This window comes from Poeciliopsis prolifica, unplaced genomic scaffold (genome assembly GCF_027474105.1).
Source record: "Poeciliopsis prolifica strain line A6 unplaced genomic scaffold, Auburn_PproV2 SCAFFOLD073, whole genome shotgun sequence".
NCBI lineage: Eukaryota > Metazoa > Chordata > Actinopteri > Cyprinodontiformes > Poeciliidae > Poeciliopsis > Poeciliopsis prolifica.
The window spans coordinates 1,127,501-1,151,215 of NW_026562448.1; the positions used below are offsets into that span (position 1 = coordinate 1,127,501).

The window sequence follows — 23,715 nt, forward strand, 5'->3', positions numbered from 1 at the left end:
AGGTTTTATAAGGGTGCGCTCTCTCTCTCCCCCTCCCAGCAGAAGCACTTAAAGCTCTTTCATGTTGCTTTTCTTCTCTTTCTTCTTTGTCGCAGCCTGAATGCGACGGCGGGAGCCGCCAGCTGCTGGCCTTAATGCTCCTCCACTGAATCTGCTTTGTTGCTGCTTCGTCCTGAGAAAACGCCGTCCTGACTGAAGTCGCTCCATAATTCATCAAACACAAACCACTTCTGGTTTCACTTCATTTCCTGCATCTTAATCAGCTGCGGTCAAAAGGAGACAAACACGTTTAATGAAGTTCAACACAAAACTTTGGTCTGATATTAACATCAAACCTGTTCTGGTTCCATAAGAACATCAGATATTAATAATCATGTCTCTCTTCCTTTCTTTGTTTTGTTTAGATTTCCTCCTGTTTCTCTTCTGTGACAGTTTGTTTTTATTTCTTTTATTCAGTTCATTTTTTGCTGTTTCAATCAATTTTTTTTGGGGGGGGGGATTCTTCCAAAATTTTTCCTGTTTTATACGGAGGACTGACACTGCCAAAATTATCAATAAGTGTAGAAATAAATGGTTTAACAAAGTAATTCTTGAGAACAATATTGCATTCAAAAAATAAGAACTTCCTCAACTTATTTCATTATTTGGTGTAACTAATTTATATTAATGTAACTGATATATCACATTTATTTTCCCAGTCTTAGTGTTCTGTAAATTGGTTTTCTTTTATCTCTTCATATTCTGTGCTTAATATATATTTTTTGATTTCCCTTTACATTTTATTTGGGAATATGGAGAGCCTGAGCGTGTTAGCTGCTAATGAGGGGCGGCGGCGGCGGCGGCGGCAGATCCCGGTTCATTCCAGGTGAGATTCTGGGAAACATCAGAGAACGCCTCGGCTTCCTTTAATCGATCGTTTCTTCTTCTGCACTTCAAACGTGAAGCAGAAACTTTCTCCTTCCTGCCTAAATGTTGCTGCAACGTATCTGCAGTCAGGCAGAGTCTGCAGCTGCATCCAGATCAGAGGAACCACACCGATCACCACTCTACCTGCCGGTTCTGATTCTGACTTGATCCGATTCACTTTCAGCTACAAAACAATAAATATGCAGCAGAATACGAAGGAATAAACAGATTGTGGCACAAATTTAACCAAGTGTTTGTATTTTAGCTTGAGAAAAAACAGCATCAGCAGAAAACAGCAAGGCTGAAAAGTTCTTTCCATTCCTCAAATGCCTGCAGGTGCAAATTAGCATCAAAGCTGAATTTACATTGAAGGTGTGTGCAGCGTTCAAATGTATAATCTCTAATGGATGGGACTGTCACAATAAGCAATAAATCAATTAATCCCACAATAAATTTAAAACCCATCTCAATAATTTTCATTTCATGATTTATTGTTTTTCTCTTTTTTCTCAAAAGTCGGATGATAAAAATCTTCGGTTTGGTGTTTTGGTCTCTACTTTGTTTAAAATAATTTATTTTATTTGTTGTTTTGTTTATTTAAAATGTTTCCAGTTCCAGTGCTAAAGGCTTGTTATGGTTTATTGATCATTCAGAATGTGCTCTTGGATCGTTATTATTCCATTATTACCGTTATGTTGTTATATTTAGCATCAAACATGTCCTCAGATTTTATCTAATTTTTCCTCAAACTCAGAAAAAGAGCATCAAAGTTCAGGCTGGTGGTTGAAACGATGACTGACTGGAAACACTGGGAGTTCTGATGCATTTAATCAATTTATATTTTTCAGTTAAATCTGAATTTAGTCTGTGGAGAGTTTACTGGAGCATCGCAAAACAAAACTCGATTTAAAAACCTGAGACAGATCAAATCAAAGTCTGACATGCAAAACTGAAACATTTCACAGATTTATGATCAACTATTGGAACCAAAACAGTTTAAAACAGAGAGAGATCCAAATCGATCCTTTAGATCCAAATCGATCCTTTTGATCCAAATCACAACAAACCGATCAGAGGAGCCCCTTACAATGACTTGTTATGGCAAAATATAGACAGAACAAAAGAGTAAATTTCTGTCATAAAACTGAAATTTTGAGAATAATCTAAAAAAAATGTTAGAAAAAGAAAGAAAATTTCTGAGCTGCAAAAGTTTAAAAGGTGAGAAAAAGCTCAGAAATAGTGAGATTAATGGCTGAAGTTTTCAGGAAAAAACATGGAAATTTCTGAGTTCATTGAGTTAAAAGTATGAAAGAAAGAGACAAAATGATTTAAATTAATCTCAGAAATCCCGGAAATTTCTGAGTTTGAAAAAAACTTACATTTTTAGGTTAATTTGAACAAGGAAATTTATGAGCTCCAATCTTAAAATATGTGCAACAAAAATGATTTAGAATAATTTAAAAATATTTGAGAAAAAAAATCAGTTTAAGTGGAAACATTTTCAGATTTTATAACTAATTTCCATTTTTTTTTCTAGAACTTTTCCTTGGATTAATCCAAAATTTTTGACACAAATATAAGTTCTGACGGAGTCAGTTACTCCGTCAGAACTTCCTGATTTATTCAAAGCCAGGAATCGTGCAGTGAATTAAAGGACCAGATTCCTGCAGGTTAAGTGAAACTTTTGTCCCTGAGATGAATTTAAAGATGCTCTGTTGACCCAGCAGCTGCAGCAGCAGCTGCAGCAGCTGGGTGGCTTAGATGCTGCAGCAGCAGCTGTAGCAGCAACATCCTCTTAAAACCACTTTAATTAAAGTAAGAGCTGAGGAAGCATCAGCAGCTGCATTACTTTTATTGCAAGGCCACATTTGTGACAAATGTCTCGGTGACACATGGCAGCAGCGCTAAGTGGCGCTCAGCCCGCAGCTTAAATTACTCCGCTAACTGGATGCGGCCATCAGACCCGCAAACGCGAGCGGCGGCGGGATCAACCCGCAGGCGTGGAGCTGCGCCCCCTGCTGGCAGCAGAACCGAGCCGCTTCAGGGTCTGGATGGGAACAGCAGCAGCGATCAGCCGGACCTGCTGCTTGACTCAAACAGCAGAACATGAGCGCGGACTGGACCGGACCGGACCGATGAGAGCAAACCGCTGCAGGACGTTCAATAAACTGGAAATATGTCAAACTTTTAACAACCGCCTTTTGGTTTTATTCATTCATTTCTCTGCTGCAAGATTATTAATTCAATACATGTATCTACATAAAAATATCAGCATAAGTTAAAAGTGGCTCCACTCTGCTGGTTCTGGTCCCGGTTTGTTTCCAACACGAGTCCAAATCGGGTTAAAACAATCAAACAAGCTCCTGGTTCTGGTTCCCCAGCTTACCTGCAGCGGGTTCGGTCCAGAACAAGTTGGCTCTGACGGCGGCGGGCGGCGGCTCCTCTAGGTTTTCCCCAGAACAAGTCGGTCCTGAAGCGGCAGCAAAGTCCTCAGCATCGCTGCAGTTTCCAACTTGACTCTGAGCTCCGCAGCAGCTCCTCTGGCGGCGGGCCGAAGATCAGCGGCGGAGCGAGAGGATTCACCCCGCGTCCCTCCACCCTCTGCAGCCGATCAGCCAAATATCAGCACACAAAGATCAGCACAGGCGCCAAGAGCTCTCCCTGCCAAGACCCGATGCTGTGTTCAGGGAGATCGGGAAAGCTGGGTTTCCATTTATTTTTCTTAAAGCGTCTGATATTACGACGGTATATTAGGGCCACTGTAGATAGAAAAACAATATTAAGCTCTGAAATGTTCTACAAAAAACAAGAACATTTCTGAGCTCCAAAAATAAAACAATTGCCAGAATAAAAATGGAAATTTTGAGATTAAGCTGAGAATTTTTTCAGAAAAACTTCGAAAATGGCCAAAAGTCAAAAATGCATCACTTTTGAAATTCGAAAATGACCAAATTTCTTTTCTAGAAAATTGATCTAAAAATTTCAGATTTTTTTCCAAAATAAAAAAAAATTTAAAAACTTAGAAAGTTCCGCGTTTTTTGCAGAACATTAATGAGATCGATCCAATAAATTGTTTTATGGGGACATTTATCCCTCCTATCTACAGTGACCCCAATATGATGTTGGAGACAATTACAGGATCCAACATGGCGACGCAAACAAATATGGTACTTTGCCTCTTAAAAAACAGAATTTCAACCTTTACTTTCCACAGACTATCACTATAACAGTTTAGAGCTACAGACGCCAGATGTAGTATTGATTTCAGAAGCTCTCTTACATGTGTTGCCTCTAAAATCAGCATTTCAATCACATCTTCAGCTGTCGATGCCCGGAGCGGCCATTTTGAATCGTCCTGACAGGTGGAGCTTCTGCCAAAATGTGACTTTTGTGCTGGTTGATTTTCTCTAACTGGGAAGACGGAATCTCACAGTTTGGACTACATCTGGAATACGTGATGAAATAGCTCTTCCAACTTTAGTCAATCAGCAGTTGCCCTAAATGAGCAACGTTGCATATTTGGGGAAAAATGCTGCATTTCAGTTCCCTCGGAAATCTATTTGACGTCACACCAAAGAAACAACGTTCTGGTAAATAAACAAAACAAAAAAAAAATAATCCAACATGGCGATGGATTTTCTCAACAAATTTGATCAATGGAATCAATTATTAACATTAAAATATTTTACTTTGGTAAATGCATTTTCTAACATATGGCAAACATTCAAAAATAAATTTTTATCTTAGGAATTATTAAAACTTTTCACTTTTTAAAAATTATTTTAATGATGTGATATTTCTATAGATCAAGTGTTCGTACTCGGAACACCAACAATCCGACAGCACCTGAATGCAACACAACGCGTAGAGCGTGATGACATCATGACGCTCTTCCTGCCCGGTCCGCCTGGTTCGGAGCTGTTTACATGTGAGAGCTCCTGGTCGGTCCTGAGGATGATCAAGACCGAGAAGGTTCTGCACCTGAAGAGCAGCCGCGGCCGGAAGGTTCGGGTGGTTCGGGAGCACTACCTGCGGGAACGGGTTCCCTGCTTCAGCGCGCTGTGCCAGGCGGGCTGCGAGAACGGTGAGGTCCGCGGGAGTCTGCGGCGGTTCGGGAGCTCGGTTCGGTTCTGCTGAAGGCCTGGGTTCACTGTGGCATGTGGGACATCTCTGGTCCGGTCCGGACCGGAGGATAAGACCCACAGTCCGGACCGGAACCAAAACTAGACGGACCAAAATTTCAATCAAATTTCCTGTTTGAATGAAATCAATAAATAAGTTGATCGATCAGTCAGAAAGTTTTCCTGAGTTCTAGATCCACTCAGTGGCATCAATGGGCCTGTCACGATAACATTTTACTGGCCGATTAATTGTCTCAAATATTATCGCGATAAACGATAATATTGTTTGAAGACCTTTTTACATTGATTTAATGGAAATTACGTGATAATACATGCGATTTCCTGCCAAAGATAGAAACACTTTACTTTCAAAAGACACTGAACACTGGGACTGATGCACAAAATAAATAACACAACCAAAACCAAAAATAAAATAGATTCTCAGTCTCCATTAACAATAAATGTACTTGAATAAAAACTAAACAACATAAAGCCAAAGTGGAAATAAACACTGCATTCAACCAAAAGACTGCAGATTATGAAGTCTGTATATTATATTGGCCTTCAGTAATAATTAGATTTAAATAGAGAAGAATCCGACTGCCTGATGCAAAAGTTCAAACTACAGGATTTATTCCAAACGACAATCTTAGAACGTTATTCGTTCTGAGATTGTCACTTGTGTGTTACTGTAGATTGTTGTGTGTTACTATGGATCGTTGTGTTACTGTAGATCGTTGTGTGTTACTGTAGATTGTTGTGTGTTACTGTAGATCGTTGTGTTACTGTAGATCGTTGTGTGTTACTGTAGATCGTTGTGTGTTACTGTAGATTGTTGTGTGTTACTGTAGATTGTTGTGTGTTACTGTAGATCGTTGTGTGTTACTGTAGATCGTTGTGTGTTACTGTAGATCGTTGTGTGTTACTATGGATCGTTGTGTTACTGTAGATCGTTGTGTGTTACTATAGATCGTTGTGTTACTGTAGATCGTTGTGTGTTGCTGTAGATCGTTGTGTGTTACTGTAGATTGTTGTGTGTTACTGTAGATCGTTGTGTGTTACTGTAGATTGTTGTGTGTTACTGTAGATCGTTGTGTTACTGTAGATTGTTGTGTGTTGCTGTAGATCGTTGTGTGTTACTGTAGATCGTTGTGTGTTACTGTAGATCGTTGCGTGTGACTGTAGATCATTGTGTTACTGTAGATCGTTGTGTGTTACTGTAGATCGTTGTGTGTTGCTGTAGATCGTTGTGTGTTACTGTAGATCGTTGTGTGTTACTGTAGATCGTTGTGTGTTACTGTAGATCGTTGCGTGTTACTGTAGATCGTTGTGTGTTACTGTAGATCGTTGTGTTACTGTAGATCGTTGTGTGTTACTGTAGATCGTTGTGTGTTGCTGTAGATCGTTGTGTGTTACTGTAGATCGTTGTGTGTTACTGTAGATCGTTGTGTGTTACTGTAGATCGTTGTGTTACTGTAGATCGTTGTGTGACTGTAGATCGTTGTGTGACTGTAGATCGTTGTGTGTTGCTGTAGATCGTTGCGTGTTGCTGTAGATTGTTGTGTTACTGTAGATCGTTGTGTGACTGTAGATCGTTGTGTGTTGCTGTAGATTGTTGTGTTACTGTAGATCGTTGTGTGACTGTAGATCGTTGTGTGTTGCTGTAGATCGTTGTGTGTTGCTGTAGATTGTTGTGTTACTGTAGATCGTTGTGTGACTGTAGATCGTTGTGTGTTGCTGTAGATTGTTGTGTTACTGTAGATCGTTGTGTGACTGTAGATCGTTGTGTGTTGCTGTAGATCGTTGCATGTTGCTGTAGATCGTTGTGTGTTGCTGTAGATCGTTGCATGTTGCTGTAGATCGTTGTGTTGCTGTAGATTGTTGTGTTACTGTAGATCGTTGTGTGACTGTAGATCGTTGCGTGTTGCTGTAGATCGTTGTGTGACTGTAGATCGTTGCGTGTTGCTGTAGATTGTTGTGTTACTGTAGATCGTTGTGTGACTGTAGATCGTTGTGTGTTGCTGTAGATCGTTGCATGTTGCTGTAGATCGTTGTGTGTTGCTGTAGATCGTTGCATGTTGCTGTAGATCGTTGTGTTGCTGTAGATTGTTGTGTTACTGTAGATCGTTGTGTGACTGTAGATCGTTGTGTGACTGTAGATCGTTGTGTGACTGTAGATCGTTGTGTGTTACTGTAGATCGTTGTGTGTTGCTGTAGATCGTTGTGTGTTGCTGTAGATCGTTGTGTGTTACTGTAGATCGTTGTGTGTTGCTGTAGATCGTTGCGGCCGCTCCGATCTAAATCCAGGATTTGCCCAGACTGGGAGCTGAACGCAGCCTGTTGAATGTGACCTGCAGCCAATGAGAAAGCGCGGATTCCCCTCCTGCTTTAGGAGGGGAATCATGGAGGGGATCCCAAACAAATATCCTGACAAATATTTCTAAATTAACACACAAAATCTGTTATGTTGATTGCAAAGAAGCACAAAAACAATCCTGGATGGACTGATTAGTGTGAAAAGATGTTCAATATTATATTTTAAGTAACAGTTATTGATGCTGAAACACCAATTCATTGATATTTTAACCATTTAATAGTTTTTATCCAGACGTTCTGGCCCAACAGGCCCTTTAAGAACGTTCTGGTTTTTGATCTGGACCCAAATGGAAATGAGTTTCATGTCCTGATATTCGGGATAAAACAAGAGAATCCTGTTTTGAATGTAAACAAGAATGAAGATATTTGGAGGTGGAATGATGTCACAGCACCAGCAAAGATTCTGTGATGTCACTGGCGATGCAGTCTGTGATGTCATCAACTGCAGAATCGTATGTAACACAATTCTGCATATTTGTCATTGCTTGCAATACCCCTGACCAGTTCAGACGCCCGCAAAGCACTTTCCAATCGACCGTTCACTTCGTTTTGAAATCGACAACTTTAGTGATTTTACTGGAATAAAAATGTCTCAAAATACAGAAAGACACCAGAACCGCAGACTGGCCCACCTGGAGGAGGAGCTGGAAGAAACCAAATTCCAGCTGCAGAAACAAACGGAGCTCAAGTGGGATTTTTCAACAAGGCCCACAGAGCAACTGAGGAGCTGAAGAGACTCCAGAGATATACTGACACTGAAACACTGAAAGTTGTTGCTATTGCTTGTCAGGCTCACTTCAGTGTGGAAGACCTGGATAAAGAGGAGCTGCAACAAAAATACGAAGATTTAAAGGTGTCTCAGTTCCACATCCAGGACGCACTGCTGGCAGAAATGCATGATGAGAAGCAGCGAAATAAAGTCCTGGAAGACAAGCTGGATGACCTGAAGGCTTCGTATGAGGAGCTGCGCCGTAAATACGAAGCAGACGTTGGTGATGAGGCAAAGCTACATGAGGAACAGAGCCTGGAGAAGCTCAGAGTGGAGAAAGACAACATCATACATGACATGACCCAAAAGATCGACCTCCTGCAAGAAAATGAAAAACGTTTACAAGCCGAACTTGAGGAGAGCAAACGTGGAACAAACGAACAATCAAATTAATAAACAGTTAAAGCAGCAGGCGGAGATTTACCAAGACAAAATAAAGAAAGAGGAAGCTGCACTTTACAAAGAAAGAAAAGAAAATGTCATCCTTGGATTAAACTACACTGTATTGATTGAACAATTTGAAAAGCTGGAGACACAGAAAGAAACTCTGATGGAGAAATCAGAGGAGGACACGGCGCTGGTGGAGAAAATAAGAAAGGAGTACGCCATCCTCCAACGCAAAGCAAACCAGGACGCCAAATTCCTGAAGAAAAACGCAAAGATTTTAAAGAAAGAATTGGATGAGAGCAAAACATTTTACAACAAGCTCAAACTTAAATTTAACTTGGATATTACTGGATTGAAGGAGGAGATGGAAAGATGTAAACAGAAAGTACAACAAGAGAAAGACGCCTCATTGCAATCAGCGACTGAGAAGCAGCAGCTCATCGACAGCCTGCGACAGGAAAACGCCGTCCTGGAGGAAAACACACGGCGAGAAATCCAGGTCCTCCAGGACAAGGACAGAAATGCACAGGATGAACTGGAGACGCTCAGAGTTTTGTTCAAGGAGCTGCAGTGTTCTTACATTCATGATGTTAATATGTTGAAGACACAGGCAGAGCAGTTCCAGGAAGAAATGAACAAAATGAAGCAAGAATTGGAGACAACCAGAAATAAACTGCAGCCAGACACTGAGGAAGATCAGCATGAAGATCAGGAAACTACAGTTTCACAACAAGAGGAGGAAAAGAACCGGGTCGACCCGATTATGGATTCTAGTCATCTTATTTCCTCGGAGGAGGATTTAGCAAGAGAACCAATACCAGGATGTTCAAATGATCTGGAATCCATACAAGACGACATCGATGAGGAAACCATCCAGCAGGATTTAGAGACTCCAGATATGAACAGCAAACAAGAAGGAAAGAAGAAAAAAACCAAAGACTCCAATTTGGAAAAAAATTCGAAACATCTTTAGATTGAAGAAGACAAAAAAAACAACACAGGAGTGAATTCAATAAAAAACGAGGCCTGTGGCGATTCGGCCTGTTATGATAACAGATTTTACTGAGCGATTTAATCGTCTCAAAAAATTATCGCGATAAACTATAATATTGTTTGAAGATCTTTTCACACTGATTTAATGGATATTACGTAATAATACATGCGACTTCCTGCCACAGATAGATACACTTTACTTTCAAAACAACACAGAGAGGAATCCTGAACAGCTGACACGGTGCAACCCGAAGTCCAGCAGACATCGGAGATGATATGTGGAAACATGAATGTTTAATGCAAAGAAAATATAAATAACTCGGGGAGGAATTGGAGCGAAATTTCTACCAGAAAACCTGGTAACTTTTCAGCTGTTCTTCGTTAAGGTGACATAAAATGGTTATAATGATTTTCATTCAGTCAGACTGACACTCGCTACATGCATTGCTGGTAGATTGTAGTAAGGAATTGATTAAGGTTTCAAAATTAGTGAACTGGATTTATTATTTTGTGTCCATTGTTGGACACAACACGGTTCGATCGAACCGTTATAGCCAGGATTTCTGTCGGCTGATGTGTCTCTCAGGTTTTGATAATGGCCGACAATCGGCGACATCAGATGGTGCAGCGCGCGCTGGGCGTTACGCTAAGGAAGTAAGGAAGGGAGGGTCAGTGGAGAGCAGCGGAGTTTCATTCAGTGTCATCAACAGTAAGAGAAAAAGGCAGGAAGAAACGTCTTTGCACCACATTGTTCTCATTTTCTCATGTTAAAAACAACATTCTTCTTCTCTCATTTCCTCCCTTTCTTACATAATTTATATGTTACTTAATATTCATACAGTTTCACACATACATGCCATTTTCACGTCCCCTCCATGGCTGCCACCTTATCATGGTGGGGGGTTTGAGTGTCCCAGTGATCCTAGGAGTTCTGCTGTCGGGGCTTCATGCCTCTGGTTGGGCCACCCGATGCAGACGGGTCCAAGGTGAGGAACCAGACCAAGTGCAGCCCAAAGATCCTCATGATGAATACGACCTTTGGAAACAGGGTCGTATTCGCCCGAACATGGGGTCCCACTCTGGAGAGGCCTGAGGGCCCATGGAGCCCAACCGGGTTTTAACCCATGGAGCCCAACCGGGTCGGGTTTTAACCCATGGAGCCCAACTGGGTTTTAACCCATGGAGCCCAACCGGGTTTTAACCCATGGAGCCCAACCGGGCCTTAACCCATGGAGCCCAACCGGCCTTAACCCATGAAGCCCATCCGGGTTTTAACCCATGGAGCCCAACCGGGCCTTAACCCATGGAGCCCAACCGGGTTTTAACCCATGGAGCCCAACCGGGTCGGGTTTTAACCCATGGATCCAGGTCGGGTCGGGTTTTAACCCATAGAGCCCAACCGGGTCGGGTTTTAACCCATGGAGCCCAACCGGGTTGGGTTTTAACCCATGGATCCAGGTCGGGTTTTAACCCATGGATCCAGGCCGGGCTCAGCCCAATGAGAGCCAATCTGTTCACCACCTGTGGGGTGAGATTGAGAGGTTCCGGCTAGAAATAGTCAGACTGACTTCAGTGGACGGTTCTGGTTCTGGAGCCAGTCTCCTTGAAAGGGGTTGGATGTTCTCCACTCTGGGGTTGCCCCTTGTGAGAGGCGCTGGGCAGGAGGGGGCATATTTGTTGCCTCCCATCTTGTTCACTCCAACGCACCAAGAGGATAGCCTCTCCCTCATATGGGTTTGGGTCGGTTCTGGCTGCTAGTCCAGATTAGCCACTGTCCTTGGAGAATCTCTGAAGAAGAAACTGAGCACAACTTCCTTCTTCACTAAACATAAATAAAAATGGAGGCCTCAGATTTTAGCAGTTGTAGAATTTCTTTTTGCCTTTGGAGATTTAGAAATCAGTCGTTATAGATTATAGATTTAGTTTTTTTACTTTTTCCATGATGTTTGCATCTATTTATTATAAATGTTGCTCCCCACTAATTCTTTCTTTACGCAAAACAAAATAAAATGTTTGACTGAACCAGTAAAATTAACTTTCCAAAGAACAGTATTGAAAAAAGTTCACATGAGGTTATCATATATGCTACATGTGTCAAACTGAAGGCCTGAGGGCCAACCTGGCCCGCCTCAGCTTTTTATGTGGCCCTCTGGACTCCAAATTATAGCAATAGGCCCGTCCAGCTTTTCACAAATAACTGCAAAATTCACACAAAATCAACAGATCCCCACATTTTTCTCTGATTTTATCAACATTTTTTTCAAAATTATCCAAAAACATTTGGGTTCAGTTGACTGATGTTACCTGATGGCAAGTTATATTCCACGACTGACAGAGCAATTAATACAACATTAACATCATATTAGCGCAAATATTGTAAAAATTCCTTACAAATATTTCTAAATTAACATAAAAAATCTGTTATGTTGATTGCAGAGAATCACAAAAACATTAATTTTTTCATTCAGTTTCATCAACAAAGAGAAAAAGGCAGGAAGAATCGAAATAGATCATGATTGAAATGAGGTCGAGTTTTAATTTATTGTGCGATTAATTGATTTATCGTTTATCGCGACAGGCCTCAGCATCCAACCAGCATCCATCCAACCAACATCCATCCAACCAACATCCATCCAACCAACATCCATCCATCCATCATCCAACCAACATCCAACCAGCATCCATCCATCATCCAACCAGCATCCAACCAGCATCCAACCAGCATCCATCCAACCAACATCCAACCAACATCCAACCAGCATCCATCCAACCAACATCCAACCAACATCCATCCATCCAACCAACATCCAACCAGCATCCATCCAACCAACATCCAACCAGCATCCATCCAACCAACATCCAACCAGCATCCATCCAACCAACATCCAACCAACATCCAACCAGTATCCATCCAACCAACATCCAACCAGCATCCATCCAACCAACATCCAACCAACATCCAACCAGTATCCATCCAACCAACATCCAACCAACATCCATCCATCCAACCAACATCCAACCAGCATCCATCCAACCAACATCCAACCAGCATCCATCCATCCATCCATCCATCCAACCAGCATCCATCCAACCAACATCCAACCAACATCCATCCATCCAACCAACATCCAACCAGCATCCATCCAACCAACATCCAACCAGCATCCATCCAACCAACATCCAACCAGCATCCTACCATCCATCCGTCCGTTTAGAGTTTGCTGGATCACTTCTCTGGTTTTTTTTCATCATAAATCTTCATTTGTATGTTTTTAAGTTAAAGATTTAACCGGACCTCCTGCTGACCCGCAGAACTAATCAGAACCAGAAGCTTCACATACAGGCAGCCTGTCAGAGGAGTCCAGAACCAAGTTCAGTTTCCAGAACCAGGGATAACTTTGGGCTTTTCTCTGACACAGATCAAGTTTTTATTATTTAAAAGATTCTCCAGTTTATTTTAGATCTGTGATGTTTTTCTTTCTGACCCAGATGGTAAAGTTCTGCCCGGAGACCTAACCCACTACGTGGTTCCGGACGCCGAGGTGGTACTGAACTACCTGGAGGTTCTGGAGCTGGTGGAGCTGCAGGGGGTCGTGTTCACGCAGACGGCCTGTCAGGCTCTGCACAGCAAGGGCCGCAGGTAGGACCGAACCAGAACCAGAACCAACCTCCATAACTCCCACTGACTCAGCAGCCTCGCCTTCTGCACAGCGCTGCTCCTGGATCACCTTTTCTATCCCTGCAGAACTCTGCAGGAGGGAGCCGGGTCGGCCTCATTAGACCCGGTTCTGCTGACTCAGCTGTGACCCGCAGGAAGCTGTTAATAAGAAGCCCTGTCTGACTCGCACTTCCTCTGCGGTTCGGTTCTGGTTTCTGCTGACATGGAGGGAAAATGTTGCATCATTAATGTGCTGTTAGGTGAGGAAGCTGCAGGTTCAGCGTGTAGCGGTGACCTTTGACCTCCTCTGGCCCCAGATTCACCCAGAACGTCTCCATTTGGATTGGCAAATAGAGTCTGAGTTCTGTATCCAAGAACATTTTCCTAGAAAGTTGCGTGGAAGGAAAACATGTGTGCCAAATGTAATTTTCCAGGATCCACCAGGGGGAGCTGTAGCTTGTTGAAGAAGTTTTTTTGGCTAAAATCTGTTATTTCTTATGAGAAGAAATTGAAACATGCCAGAGTTCTGCTCCTCTGCAGGTTCTACAACCGTCTGAGGAACCTGCTGAAAGACCCGCGGCATGACTGCGTCCTGTTTGCTAACGAGTTCCAGGAGTTCTCCTACTGCCCCAGAGAGAAAGGAGAGAGCCAGGAGAAATGGCAGACCAGGTGAGTCCTCCCAGGCGACCCCCAGGTGACCCCAGAACCAGCAACCCGGGTCAGAGTTTACTGTAAACAAAGTGTAGGATTATAGAACAAAAGGCTTAAGTCCAACTTAAAGGGATCCACGATGAGTTAATGTCAGCTTGTGCTAATGGTGTTAGCTCTAGCTAATATAGATAGCTCTACATGATGGAATTAGCATTAGCTTCTGCTAATTGTGTTAGCTCTAGGTAATATAGAAAACTCTACATAATGGCAGTGGCATTAGCTTCTGCTAATAGTGTTAGCACTAGCTAGAGCTAACACTATTTAATGGAGTAAGTTCCTGCTCATGGTGCTACCTGAAGCTAATGATGTCATCGCTAGTTTATGACATTTGCTCCTGCTGCTATTGTTAGCTTTAGCTAATACTGTTGCTTTAAGATCTCAGGTCTGGTTGTTGAACCTGTGTGTGTGTGTGTGTGTGTGTGTCTGTGTCTGTGTGTGTGTGTGTGTCTGTGTGTGTGTGTGTCTGTGTGTGTGTGTGTGTCTGTGTGTGTCTGTGTGTGTGTGTGTCTGTGTGTGTCTGTGTGTGTGTGTGTGTGTGTGTCTGTGTGTGTGTGTGTATGCGTGTGTGTGTGTGTGTGTGTGTGTGTGTGTGTGTGTGTGTGTGTAGGTGTGTGTACGCCGCTGCTGTGTGGTACTACAACCACCTGGCTGGGATGATGAACCTGGTGATGATCACTGAGGACCCGGACGCCGTGACCCGGTTCAGCAGCCTCCACTCTGGAGTTTACGTCATCAGCGTCCAGGTGGGGATGTTCGGTCGGCAGAGCAACCACCCCGATGCCACGCTCATCTCCACGTTCTTCATTTTCAGGAGTACCTGCAGAGCTTCTGGCCGGCGCTGCAGGCCGCCCACGATCTGTACGGATCCGTCCGCCAGGCGCTGCAGGAGAAGGAGGCCGACGGCTCGCAGAGGGAGTTCCCGAACATTTACCTGCTCAGGTTCTGGAGGCCGGGATCAAGTCCGGACGCTTCGTCCAGGTCTGGACCTGCAGGTATTCTGGTCCAGGATGTGCTGATGGAGCTCCTGATTGGACCGTTTCTCCTGCAGGGAACCCTGAACGTGAGCAAACACCGCGCTCAGAACGAAGCCTTTGTCACCAGCGACGGTTTGTCCTCTAAGAGCCCAGGTGAAGGTCGCCACGGTCGGTGAGTTCCTCCAGGTGAAGCTCTGAGGTCACCCTCCTCTCTTCCTGCCTCAGACCTGAGCGCCGGCGTACTGGTGGCGGGTTCTAAGAGCCGGAACCGGGCCGTGCACGGCGACCTGGTGGCGGTGGAGCTGCTGCCCCGAGCCGAGTGGCGAGGGAAGGTCACGGCTCTGAGCGAGGGGCCGGCGGACGAGCGGAGCGACGACGAGACCAAGCCCGTGCCGACAGGTGGGAGGGGTTACGCGGGCCGTGTGGGTCTATGCGGGTTCTGACCTCTGACCCCGGCAGGTCGCGTTGTGGGGATCCTGCAGAGGAACTGGAGGGACTACGTGGTGACCTTTCCCCCCCGGGACGCGGCGCAGGCCCAGAGTCGGGCCCCCCAGCGCGTCCTGGCGGTTCCCTGGGACCGCCGGATCCCCAAGGTCCGGATCAGCACCAGCAGGCCGACGCGCTGCAGGTCCGCTTGTTATGCCCGTTACCATGGCGACAAAAGCTTTCAATCTGGTTTGATCCCAGGTTAGCCTTAATCCCAGGTTAGCCGTAATCCCAGGTTAGCCGTAATCCCAGGTTAGCCTTAATCCCAGGTTAGCCGTAATCCCAGGTTAGCCTTAATCCCAGGTTAGCCTTAATACCAGGTTAGCCGTAATCCCAGGTTAGCCTTAATCCCAGGTTAGCCGTAATCCCAGGTTAGCCTTAATCCCAGGTTAGCCTTAATCCCAGGTTAGCCGTAATCCCAGGTTAGCCTTAATCCCAGGTTAGCCGTAATCCCAGGGCTAACCTGGGATTAGCCCTGGAGTTATTATTGGTTTGTTCCTGAGTTTTAATCTAATCCTGATTTGATTCTGATATTTTCAGTATCGTTTAGTTCTGGTTTAGTGGCAGTTAAATTGTTCCTACATTTAAATCTAGTTTCAATTAGTTTTATTTAATTAGTATTTAATCTGGTTTAAGATGTTAGTCGTAGTTTCATTTAATCCTAGTTTTTTTTGGATTTAATTCTGGTTTCACTCTTGATATTAACCCTGATTTAAGCGGAGTGGGCTCTCCAGCAGGTTCAGCTGCATCCCAGACTCTATAGCCTGAGTTAAAGGTCAAAGGTCATGTCAGCCCAGTTAGGAAAAGGAACCAGTAGTGATTAAAGCTGGTAACAGGAAGGAAGCTCCGGTGTTGGGATTCAGTCGGTTCTGGTGGTGGTCGGTTCCCCCTGCAGGACCACAGGGTGGTGGTTCGGATCGACTCGTGGCAGCACGTCGCTCTATCCCAACGGACAGCGTGCGGGTTCTGGGCCGGGCCGGGCAGCTGGAGACGGAGGTCCAGACGGTCCTGATAGAGAACTGCATCCACGTGGCGCCGTTCTCCGAAGCCCAGGTGAGATCGGACCCGGCGGTCGGCTGGTGACCGGCCGCCATGGGTCTGAGCGGGACGTTTCCCTGTGGTGTGGCAGCTCAGGGAGATGCCGGTGAATTCCCCAGAGAAGCCGTGGGCGGCGGATCCGGCCGAGGCGGCGGCGCGCCGGGACCTGAGGCGGACCCACCTGGTGTTCAGCATCGACCCGCCGGGCTGCGAGGACGTGGACGACACGCTGTCGGTGCGGCGCCTGGACGGCGGGAAGCTCCTGGAGCTGGGCGTCCACATCGCCGACGTCACGCACTTCGTCAGGGAGGGATCGCTCACCGACCTGGAGGCCCGGTCCAGGTAGGGCTCCAGAACCGGCACCGGGACAAACTCCTGAAGCTTCTGTTAGTTTCAGAAGTTTTTTATTTAAGAAATTGATTTGAAAATTGTCATTTTGATCCTGAAAATACACAAATTTCCTTGTATCTTTGTTTACAGTCTGTCTGATGATGTCATCACTAATTATTGATCATTTGATCAGTTCTTGATCAGACTTTTTTCTCATTTCTTGGACAGCTACTTTTTAAAAGATGTTTGAAGTTGTGCTACTTTTACTGTCGTAGAATATCTGGGTTCTCCTCTGGTCACTCATTTCATCATATTGATTAGTTTGAATGAATAAATATGGTTAAAATATTCAGGATGAGTCGTGTCCATGTTTCCCTCTTAGAGCCACCACCTACTACCTGGACCGCCGCTATGACATGCTGCCTGCTGTCCTCAGCGCTGACCTTTGCTCCCTGCTGGGCGGGGTCGACAGGTCGGTCCTCTCTGCTTCTCTGCTCACCGCCGTCTCCATCGGTCCCACCGCCGTCCTGTGCTTCCAGGTTCGCCATGAGCGTCGTGTGGGAGCTGGACGCTCGCAGCCTGGCCGTCACCAAGGTGTGGTTCGGCCGGACCCTGATCCGCTCCTCCTACCAGCTGCACTACGAGCTGGCCCAGGCGCTGCTGAACGGGGAACGGGTCCAGGTTCCTGAGCTGGCCCGGCTCGACCCGGAGGAGCGGGACGCCAAGCTGAGCGAGCTCATCCAGGCGCTGGAGACGCTGACGCACATCGCCAGACACCTGCGGGCTCAGAGGGACCGAGGAGGAGCGCTGGAGCTGGAGGGGGTGGAGGTGCAGACGGACGTTTCTCCTTGGGAGATTTCTTATTGATTACATTTCTTACATATATATATTTTATAAAAATTGAAAATACACATCAACATGAATCCAACGTGCTACAATCTGATCAAATGATCATTTGATCAGAACGTTGCTCGCTCCTCCTCCACAGGTCCGAGCCCAGCTGGACCAGGACAAGAACATCACGGCGCTGGTTCCCCGCCAGCCCCTGGAGGTTCCATGAGACCGTGGCAGAGTGCATGATCTACGCCAACCACTGGGTGGCGCGCAAGATCCAGGAGGCCTTCCCCTACCAGGCCCTGCTGAGGCGCCACCGCCGCCGCGCCAGGAGCTGTTCAGCCAGCTGGTGGACACGGCCCGGGCCAGGGGGTTCTCCATCGACACCAGGTGGGTTCCGGTCCGCTCCCCACCCGTCTGCCGGCTCACCGCCCGGCCAGAGGTGGAGACCAGCAGCAAGGCAGGAGTTTGATGTCCGTCAGCCTGACTCTGCTCCTGCAGGACCAACAAGGCCTTGGCCGACTCTCTGGACCGAGCCGTGGACCCCGAGGACCCGCTGGTGAACCGGCTCCTCAGAATGATGGCCACTCAGGCCATGTCTCAGGCCGTGTACTTCTCCACTGGAGCTCAGCCTGAGGACCAGTTCTACCACTACGGTAAACCAGTTGCGGTTGGCCATCAGGAAGCAGTTTGCTCGGCTCTTCCTTATCGGATCATTTCTGCTCGTCAGGTCTGGCTCTGGACCGCTACACTCACTTCACCTCCCCGATCCGCCGCTACGCCGACATGGTGGTGCACCGCCTGCTGACCGCCGCGCTGCAGCTGGAGCAGGAAGCCGAGCCTGGCAAACCGCCGGCCGGCAACAAGGACATGGAGGAGCTGGCAGAGCACATCAACAGCAGGAACCGGGTGAGCGGCTCGTTGGGTCTGGGCGGTTCTGTGCTTCCTGAATGTCGTCTGAGTTGTTGTGCGTCGGCAGGCGGCCCAGCGAGCCCAGAACCTTTCCACCGGACTCTTCCAGTGCCTCTTCTTCAAAGAGCGCGACCCGGAGACCGACCCGCGCTGCGTGGCGGACGCCATCATCTACTCCATCAGGGACAACGGCGTGCTGGTCTTCATTCCAGAGTAAGGTTCCTCCATCGGTCTGCTGTTCCTCTGGCAGAACGGTTCCTCAGCATGATTCTGCCACTGCCATGCTGGACACAGTTATATGTTCTTAAGTTTTTAGCCTCAGAAGCTTTTTTTCCTGGTAGCATCACTTCTGTCAAGTCGGTCCCACTAAATGAAACGGACTGAATTTTACAAATATAACTTCACTTTTTCATCAAACTAAATATTTAACTTGCTGGCTAAATATGTAGTAATCAAGTTAAATATATTTTTTGAAGCTAATTTTATAGCTTGCTAGCTAAAAAAATGACTTCCAAGCAAATTATTTAGCTAGCAACCGAATTACACCGTGTTCCAAAATATTATGCAAATTGTATTGAAGTGTCATAAAGATTACATTTGTTGTTGTGCTATTAAACCATCTCTGCTGATGAAAACCAGCAGACAGTGTAGAGCCGAATGACTAGATATGAAAACATGAGATATTTAAGTAAAACTGAAGCGTTTTCATCGTACTGTGAAGATTTGTGGCTGATTCAGAATGAAGATGGTTTACAGATAAAGGCTGAAGAGGAAAGTTTGTTCGATTCCTGGGTAACTGTCTGTTAAGATGATTTGGACTGAAATAGTTTTTGATTTCACATTCACAGAATGACCAACTGCAGATCTTTATAATCCATAAAATGTTTAGAAATCTGCTGTCATAATTTGGAACAGAGCATTTTGAGTTTATTTTTGGAAAAAAATAGTTTGTTCAGTAAAATTAGATTTATTCTGTAATAGTTCATGACTTGAAAATTATCCTGACCATCATTTGACCAGTTAGGAAAATGCTAAATGACTAAACAAGTCATTTTACTGCTGTTACTGTGACTTTAAACGGTTCCCAGCTGTGACTGCAGGTGTGCTGCTGCTTGTCCAGGTATGGAGTGAAGGGTCCGGTCTACATGAGGAACAAGGAGGGCCTGGTGCTGACGGCCGGCCCGGACGGTACCTGTGAGTGGCAGAGCGGCTCGGTTCGCCGCTCCTCGGACCACATCACCACCACGTCTGGCTGCGGCAGCGCCACCTTCAGGCTGTTTGACCACATTACGGTGAGCCACCAGAAACACCTTCATCTGGGCAGAGAGGCGCCGACAGCAGGTTCTGACCCGACGGCAGGTTCTGACCCGACGGCAGGTTCTGACCCGACGGCAGGTTCTGACCCGTTTTTAAATTGCAGCAGTAAACGAGGTTAAACTCAGATGACCTTTGCTCCAGAACCTTTGGATGAGACCAAAGTGTTTTTCAGAGTCGGCCTGTTTCCTTTGTGCAAACTTGAGGTCAAAGGTCAAGCGTATCCTCAGACTCACTGTTGAAATGGGAACATGTCAGAACTCTCTCCGACCCGTCCCCAGGTCCGGATCTCGGTCCTCTCCTCTAACTGCCACGCCGACACGCTGACCCTGCAGGTCATCAGCAACCAGCCGCACCTCGGCGCGCCGCGGCCCGGTTCGCCGCGGCCCGGTTCGCCGCGCCGCAGCCAGCTGGTGCAGGAGGTGGTGCGGCTGGCCGGGGAGGTGCAGGAGAAGGCGGCGCGTCGACCCGAACTCTCCAAGGAGGAGCGGGAGTTCCGGCAGAGCAGAACCCCCAACCTGTACTCCCTGCTGGAGGAGATCCGGGAGCTGGCGCTGATGGACCCAGACGCTGCCGCGCGGGCCGGCACCGTGACGGCGTAGAGGTTCTGACCCAACGCTCCAGAACCGACAGAAACCAACAAATGAGATGTGGGAAAATGTTTTTAACTTGTTTTAGTAGAAATGTTCTGGTTCTGGAGGGAAAACGATTCACCATCAGAACATGAACTCTGACCCAGTTTCATCCAAATCAACTGTTTATTATTATTGGACATTTTAATATTAAAATCACTCGAACACAGAACCGACCCGTTCTGGTTGTTTTCTAGAACCTGTTACAGTCCACTGCCATGGACCAGAACCGGACCAGAACAGAAACATCCCGGTTGAAACTAAAATGGCAGAACTTTTTCAGGATCCAGCTCAGGAACCAGGAAGGTTCTGTGGTTTGGTTCTGGTAGAAGGTTCAGTTGCAGAGATCCAGTTTTTGACACACCTCAGGGTTGGGAGCTTGGACTCCTTCCTTTCTCCTCCTCAGTAGGAAGTTCTGCTGGAGGGTCGGGTTCAGAAACCGCAGGTGGAGGAGTCTTTGTGCTGCCGGACGGATCCGGGTCCAGATGTTCTCCTGGCTTCTGGTTCTGCTCAGTAGACCCGTTGAGATCTGCTGTGAGGTCACTTCCTGTCGTCGTGTCAGCCTGGGGCTCTGAAGGATCTGAGGAAACAGAAACTTCCTCAAGTATTGTTCGGTGGATGGCCGGGTTCTGAGCGCCCTCTAGTGGTTCTGGTGGAACCGTCTCACCTGCCTGCTGCTGCCGGGCCAGTCGCCTCTCCAGCGCTCGCTGCCGGTTCTGCTCCATCCGCCGGCGCTGCTCCTCGGTCAGGGTGGGAGGCGCCGGAACCGAAGCCGGGGTGGAGTGGACCGGACCTGGAGGATCGGGAAAGGAGGCCTGGCTGACGAACGGATCGGGATCCTGGACTCCAGGCGGCGGCTCCTCCGCTCCTGGAAACGAGAAACAAAAGTTTAAAATACAGTCAGTTTGTGAGCAACCACTGATTTCTCATCGTGTTACAGATTTCTACATGCAGATGAATTTATTGGCTGCAAAGCATCATGAGCTGCTGGAGAGTTTTTGCAAAAATGAAATCAGTTTCTGAATTTAAACATATAGCCATTGGTGTTTCCACTAAAATTAGGAATAATTTAGAATTATGGTCACGTTATGTGTTTTAATATATCTTATATAGACAGCATTATTTTTGCCTAAATATATTTTATTACACATTAAGATTATTTAATGAGTTTATCAGCAAAGTTTCACGCTGTCCATGAATTGCCTGAAGTTCAAACTCCAACCACTAGAGGGCATCAGAGGACTTCCTGATCTACTTAGACGGCAGATGCATCAACCAACATTTGTAATATTTATACATCTCCAGTGAAGAAGGTAGAAGCTAATTAGCTTCACTAGCCCATTAGGGGTTAAAGGTCAAAATTATTTAAAACTGACTGATTTTCATACATAATCAAGCATTACAATAAAAGTTTGGACACTTATAAATCTGGCCCAGAGAACATTACTGTGACGGCCTGAAGGTCCAGTCCGACTCACCTGGTTTGTCCATGAAGTCTTCGTCTGTGAGGGGCATGTCCAGTCGGATCCGTTTCAGGCAGGTCTGCAGCGGAGAGGAGGAACCCGTTAGAACCCGTCCTGCACAGAGGAACTCTCCCGTCCTGCTTCACCCACCTGAACCTCCTTCTTGCTGCCGAGCTTCTCCACCCGGTCGATGAAATCTTCAAACTGTAGTTTGGGGAAGAGCCGGTGGGCCCAGTTCTCCATCTTCTGCATGAGCAGCCGCAGGTCCTCCGCCTGCCAAAGAGCCGGGTCCAGACGTCCAGCAGAAGCAAAGAGGATTCGATTAAACGTGTGAGTCTTTTACAGATGAGACATTTTAGATCCAACAGAAACAGCTGGATATGGAGAATATGTTTTAGAGCACAATCAGGCAACTGTTACCTTCAACTGTTATAAAAATTAGACTTTGTTATTTAGTGCCTTGAAATTGGGTCTCTGTCTCTTTAAGAAGTTCCTGCTCTTTCTGAAGCTCCGCCTCCAGGAAGTGGTCCCAACATGGCTCCTCTATTAACAGCTTAACGTTTTACCAGCGTTGCTCTGAGCAGCAGCTGCTATAACGAGCTCAGCAGTTGCACCAGCTGTTTGCTAATTGCTGCTGGCTAGTCTGAAGGAGCTAGTCCTCAAAGGTCCACACAGGCGTTTTGTAAGTGAATGGTTACCATGGAGATTAAAGGATTTCTCAAACATGAAAGAATCAAAGCAACATGAAGAAAAAACTTCACAACATGATAGAAAGATCATCCCTTTAAGATGTTTATTTTTTAGTGAATGATGACTAATCAAACCTTGTTTCTCACCTCGTGACCTTTGCCCTTAAAGTGAGCGCTAGCGAACAAGGACCGCAGAGCCGGCAATCCTCTGTCTGAAATGAGCCTGAGAGGAAACAACATCCGTCATGAGCGTCTGGATTATCCACCAGAGGAAGGCGACCTGTCGTGATGGGAAACCTCTGGGAGTCCAGCTTCGGCTGCGGCCGCTTCACTCCTTTCCTCTTGGCAGCCGGAACGTCGGCCAGCTTGGACACCTCGCCATCCTCAGCTGCAGCACAACGACAGGAGGCCGTCACCAGACGTCACGTTTATCTCCGCTGATGTTTAAAAAACTCTCACCTTCTCCAAACGAGTCGTCCTGCGACTGAGCTGCCCCAGGGGACAAAGGCGGAGGAAGAGGAGGGAAAGCTTCATCCTCCAAGTTGGACAAGTCGCTCATCCCGTCGTCCTGCTGGTCGTTCATGGCGGCTGAATCCTGAGAGAAAACAAGCAACCGCCATCAGCTTTAAGATTCAAACTGCTAAATACTACAGCTGAATATTTACGGGTTTTAATCAGGTTTTTATGTTCAATCACAGCATTAGGACCATCTGGAATAAACAAACTGAGTCGATAATATATCTGATGTGTTGGATGGATGCTAGAAATACAGTGATGAGAAAGTGATGAAATATGAGGAAAACAGATGAAAACGGAGTCACGATATTCAGTAACTAGTTTTCTGTGTTATGCAGCTCAAGTTTCTGTTTCATTTATATAATTTACATATACTTTTAATTCATGTTTTACATATTTAAATATTTCATTATTCATTTATCTGTTTGATCCTTTTTATTTTATATGACTTATTTGTGCTTCATTTAGTAATTTCAAATATTCTTTATTTTATAACCTTCAAAAAAATTGTAATTTATTTAAAATTTTTCTTACATTTCATTTATTTTATATTCCTTTTTATGTGCTTATTTTATTTATTATTATTTTTTTGGAATAATAACATAT

General features: G+C 45.7%; 2 protein-coding genes, 1 long non-coding RNA gene and 1 pseudogene across 3 annotated transcripts in view; 2 read left to right on the plus strand and 2 right to left on the minus strand.

Annotated features, from left to right (window-relative positions):
- The window catches only part of LOC129352199 (multiple epidermal growth factor-like domains protein 11), a 63,498-nt gene extending 59,444 nt beyond the window's left edge, over window positions 1-4,054 (minus strand). The window contains exons 1-2 of the mRNA XM_055021062.1: window positions 4,043-4,054; window positions 3,293-3,446 (exon numbers count right to left, since the gene is read on the minus strand). Coding sequence (XP_054877037.1) covers window positions 3,293-3,446; window positions 4,043-4,054 — 166 coding nt within the window. The remainder of the gene's footprint in view (window positions 1-3,292; window positions 3,447-4,042) is intronic.
- A 746-nt stretch (window positions 4,055-4,800) lies between these two features.
- LOC129352181 (DIS3-like exonuclease 1) lies at window positions 4,801-20,613 on the plus strand (annotated as a pseudogene).
- A 125-nt stretch (window positions 20,614-20,738) lies between these two features.
- LOC129352183 (TIMELESS-interacting protein-like) lies at window positions 20,739-23,176 on the minus strand. Its single transcript, XM_055021052.1, has 7 exons — window positions 23,053-23,176; window positions 22,891-22,981; window positions 22,741-22,816; window positions 22,055-22,177; window positions 21,920-21,983; window positions 21,109-21,309; window positions 20,739-21,021 (listed from the first exon to the last, which is right to left on the minus strand). Exons 1-7 carry the CDS (start codon window positions 23,174-23,176, stop codon window positions 20,807-20,809), a joined length of 894 nt encoding a protein of 297 aa, XP_054877027.1. The 3' UTR covers window positions 20,739-20,806.
- Window positions 22,146-23,525, plus strand: LOC129352185 (uncharacterized). Its single transcript, XR_008604861.1, has 2 exons — window positions 22,146-22,234; window positions 22,763-23,525. It is a non-coding gene; the product is annotated as an uncharacterized LOC129352185 (long non-coding RNA).
- The last annotated feature ends 190 nt before the right edge of the window (window positions 23,526-23,715 follow it).

What these genes read in the sequence shown, in the direction of transcription:
- LOC129352183 (XM_055021052.1), bottom strand. Translation starts at nt 23,176, where the DNA reads ATGAACGACCAGCAGGACGACGGGATGAGCGACTTGTCCAACTTGGAG. An exon ending in CCGAAGCTGGACTCCCAGAG is followed by an intron (nt 22,817 to 22,890) that starts GTTTCCCATCAC and finishes GTTTCCTCTCAG; the next exon opens with GCTCATTTCAGACAGAGGAT. An exon ending in TTAAGGGCAAAGGTCACGAG is followed by an intron (nt 22,178 to 22,740) that starts GTGAGAAACAAG and finishes GCTCTTTGGCAG; the next exon opens with GCGGAGGACCTGCGGCTGCT.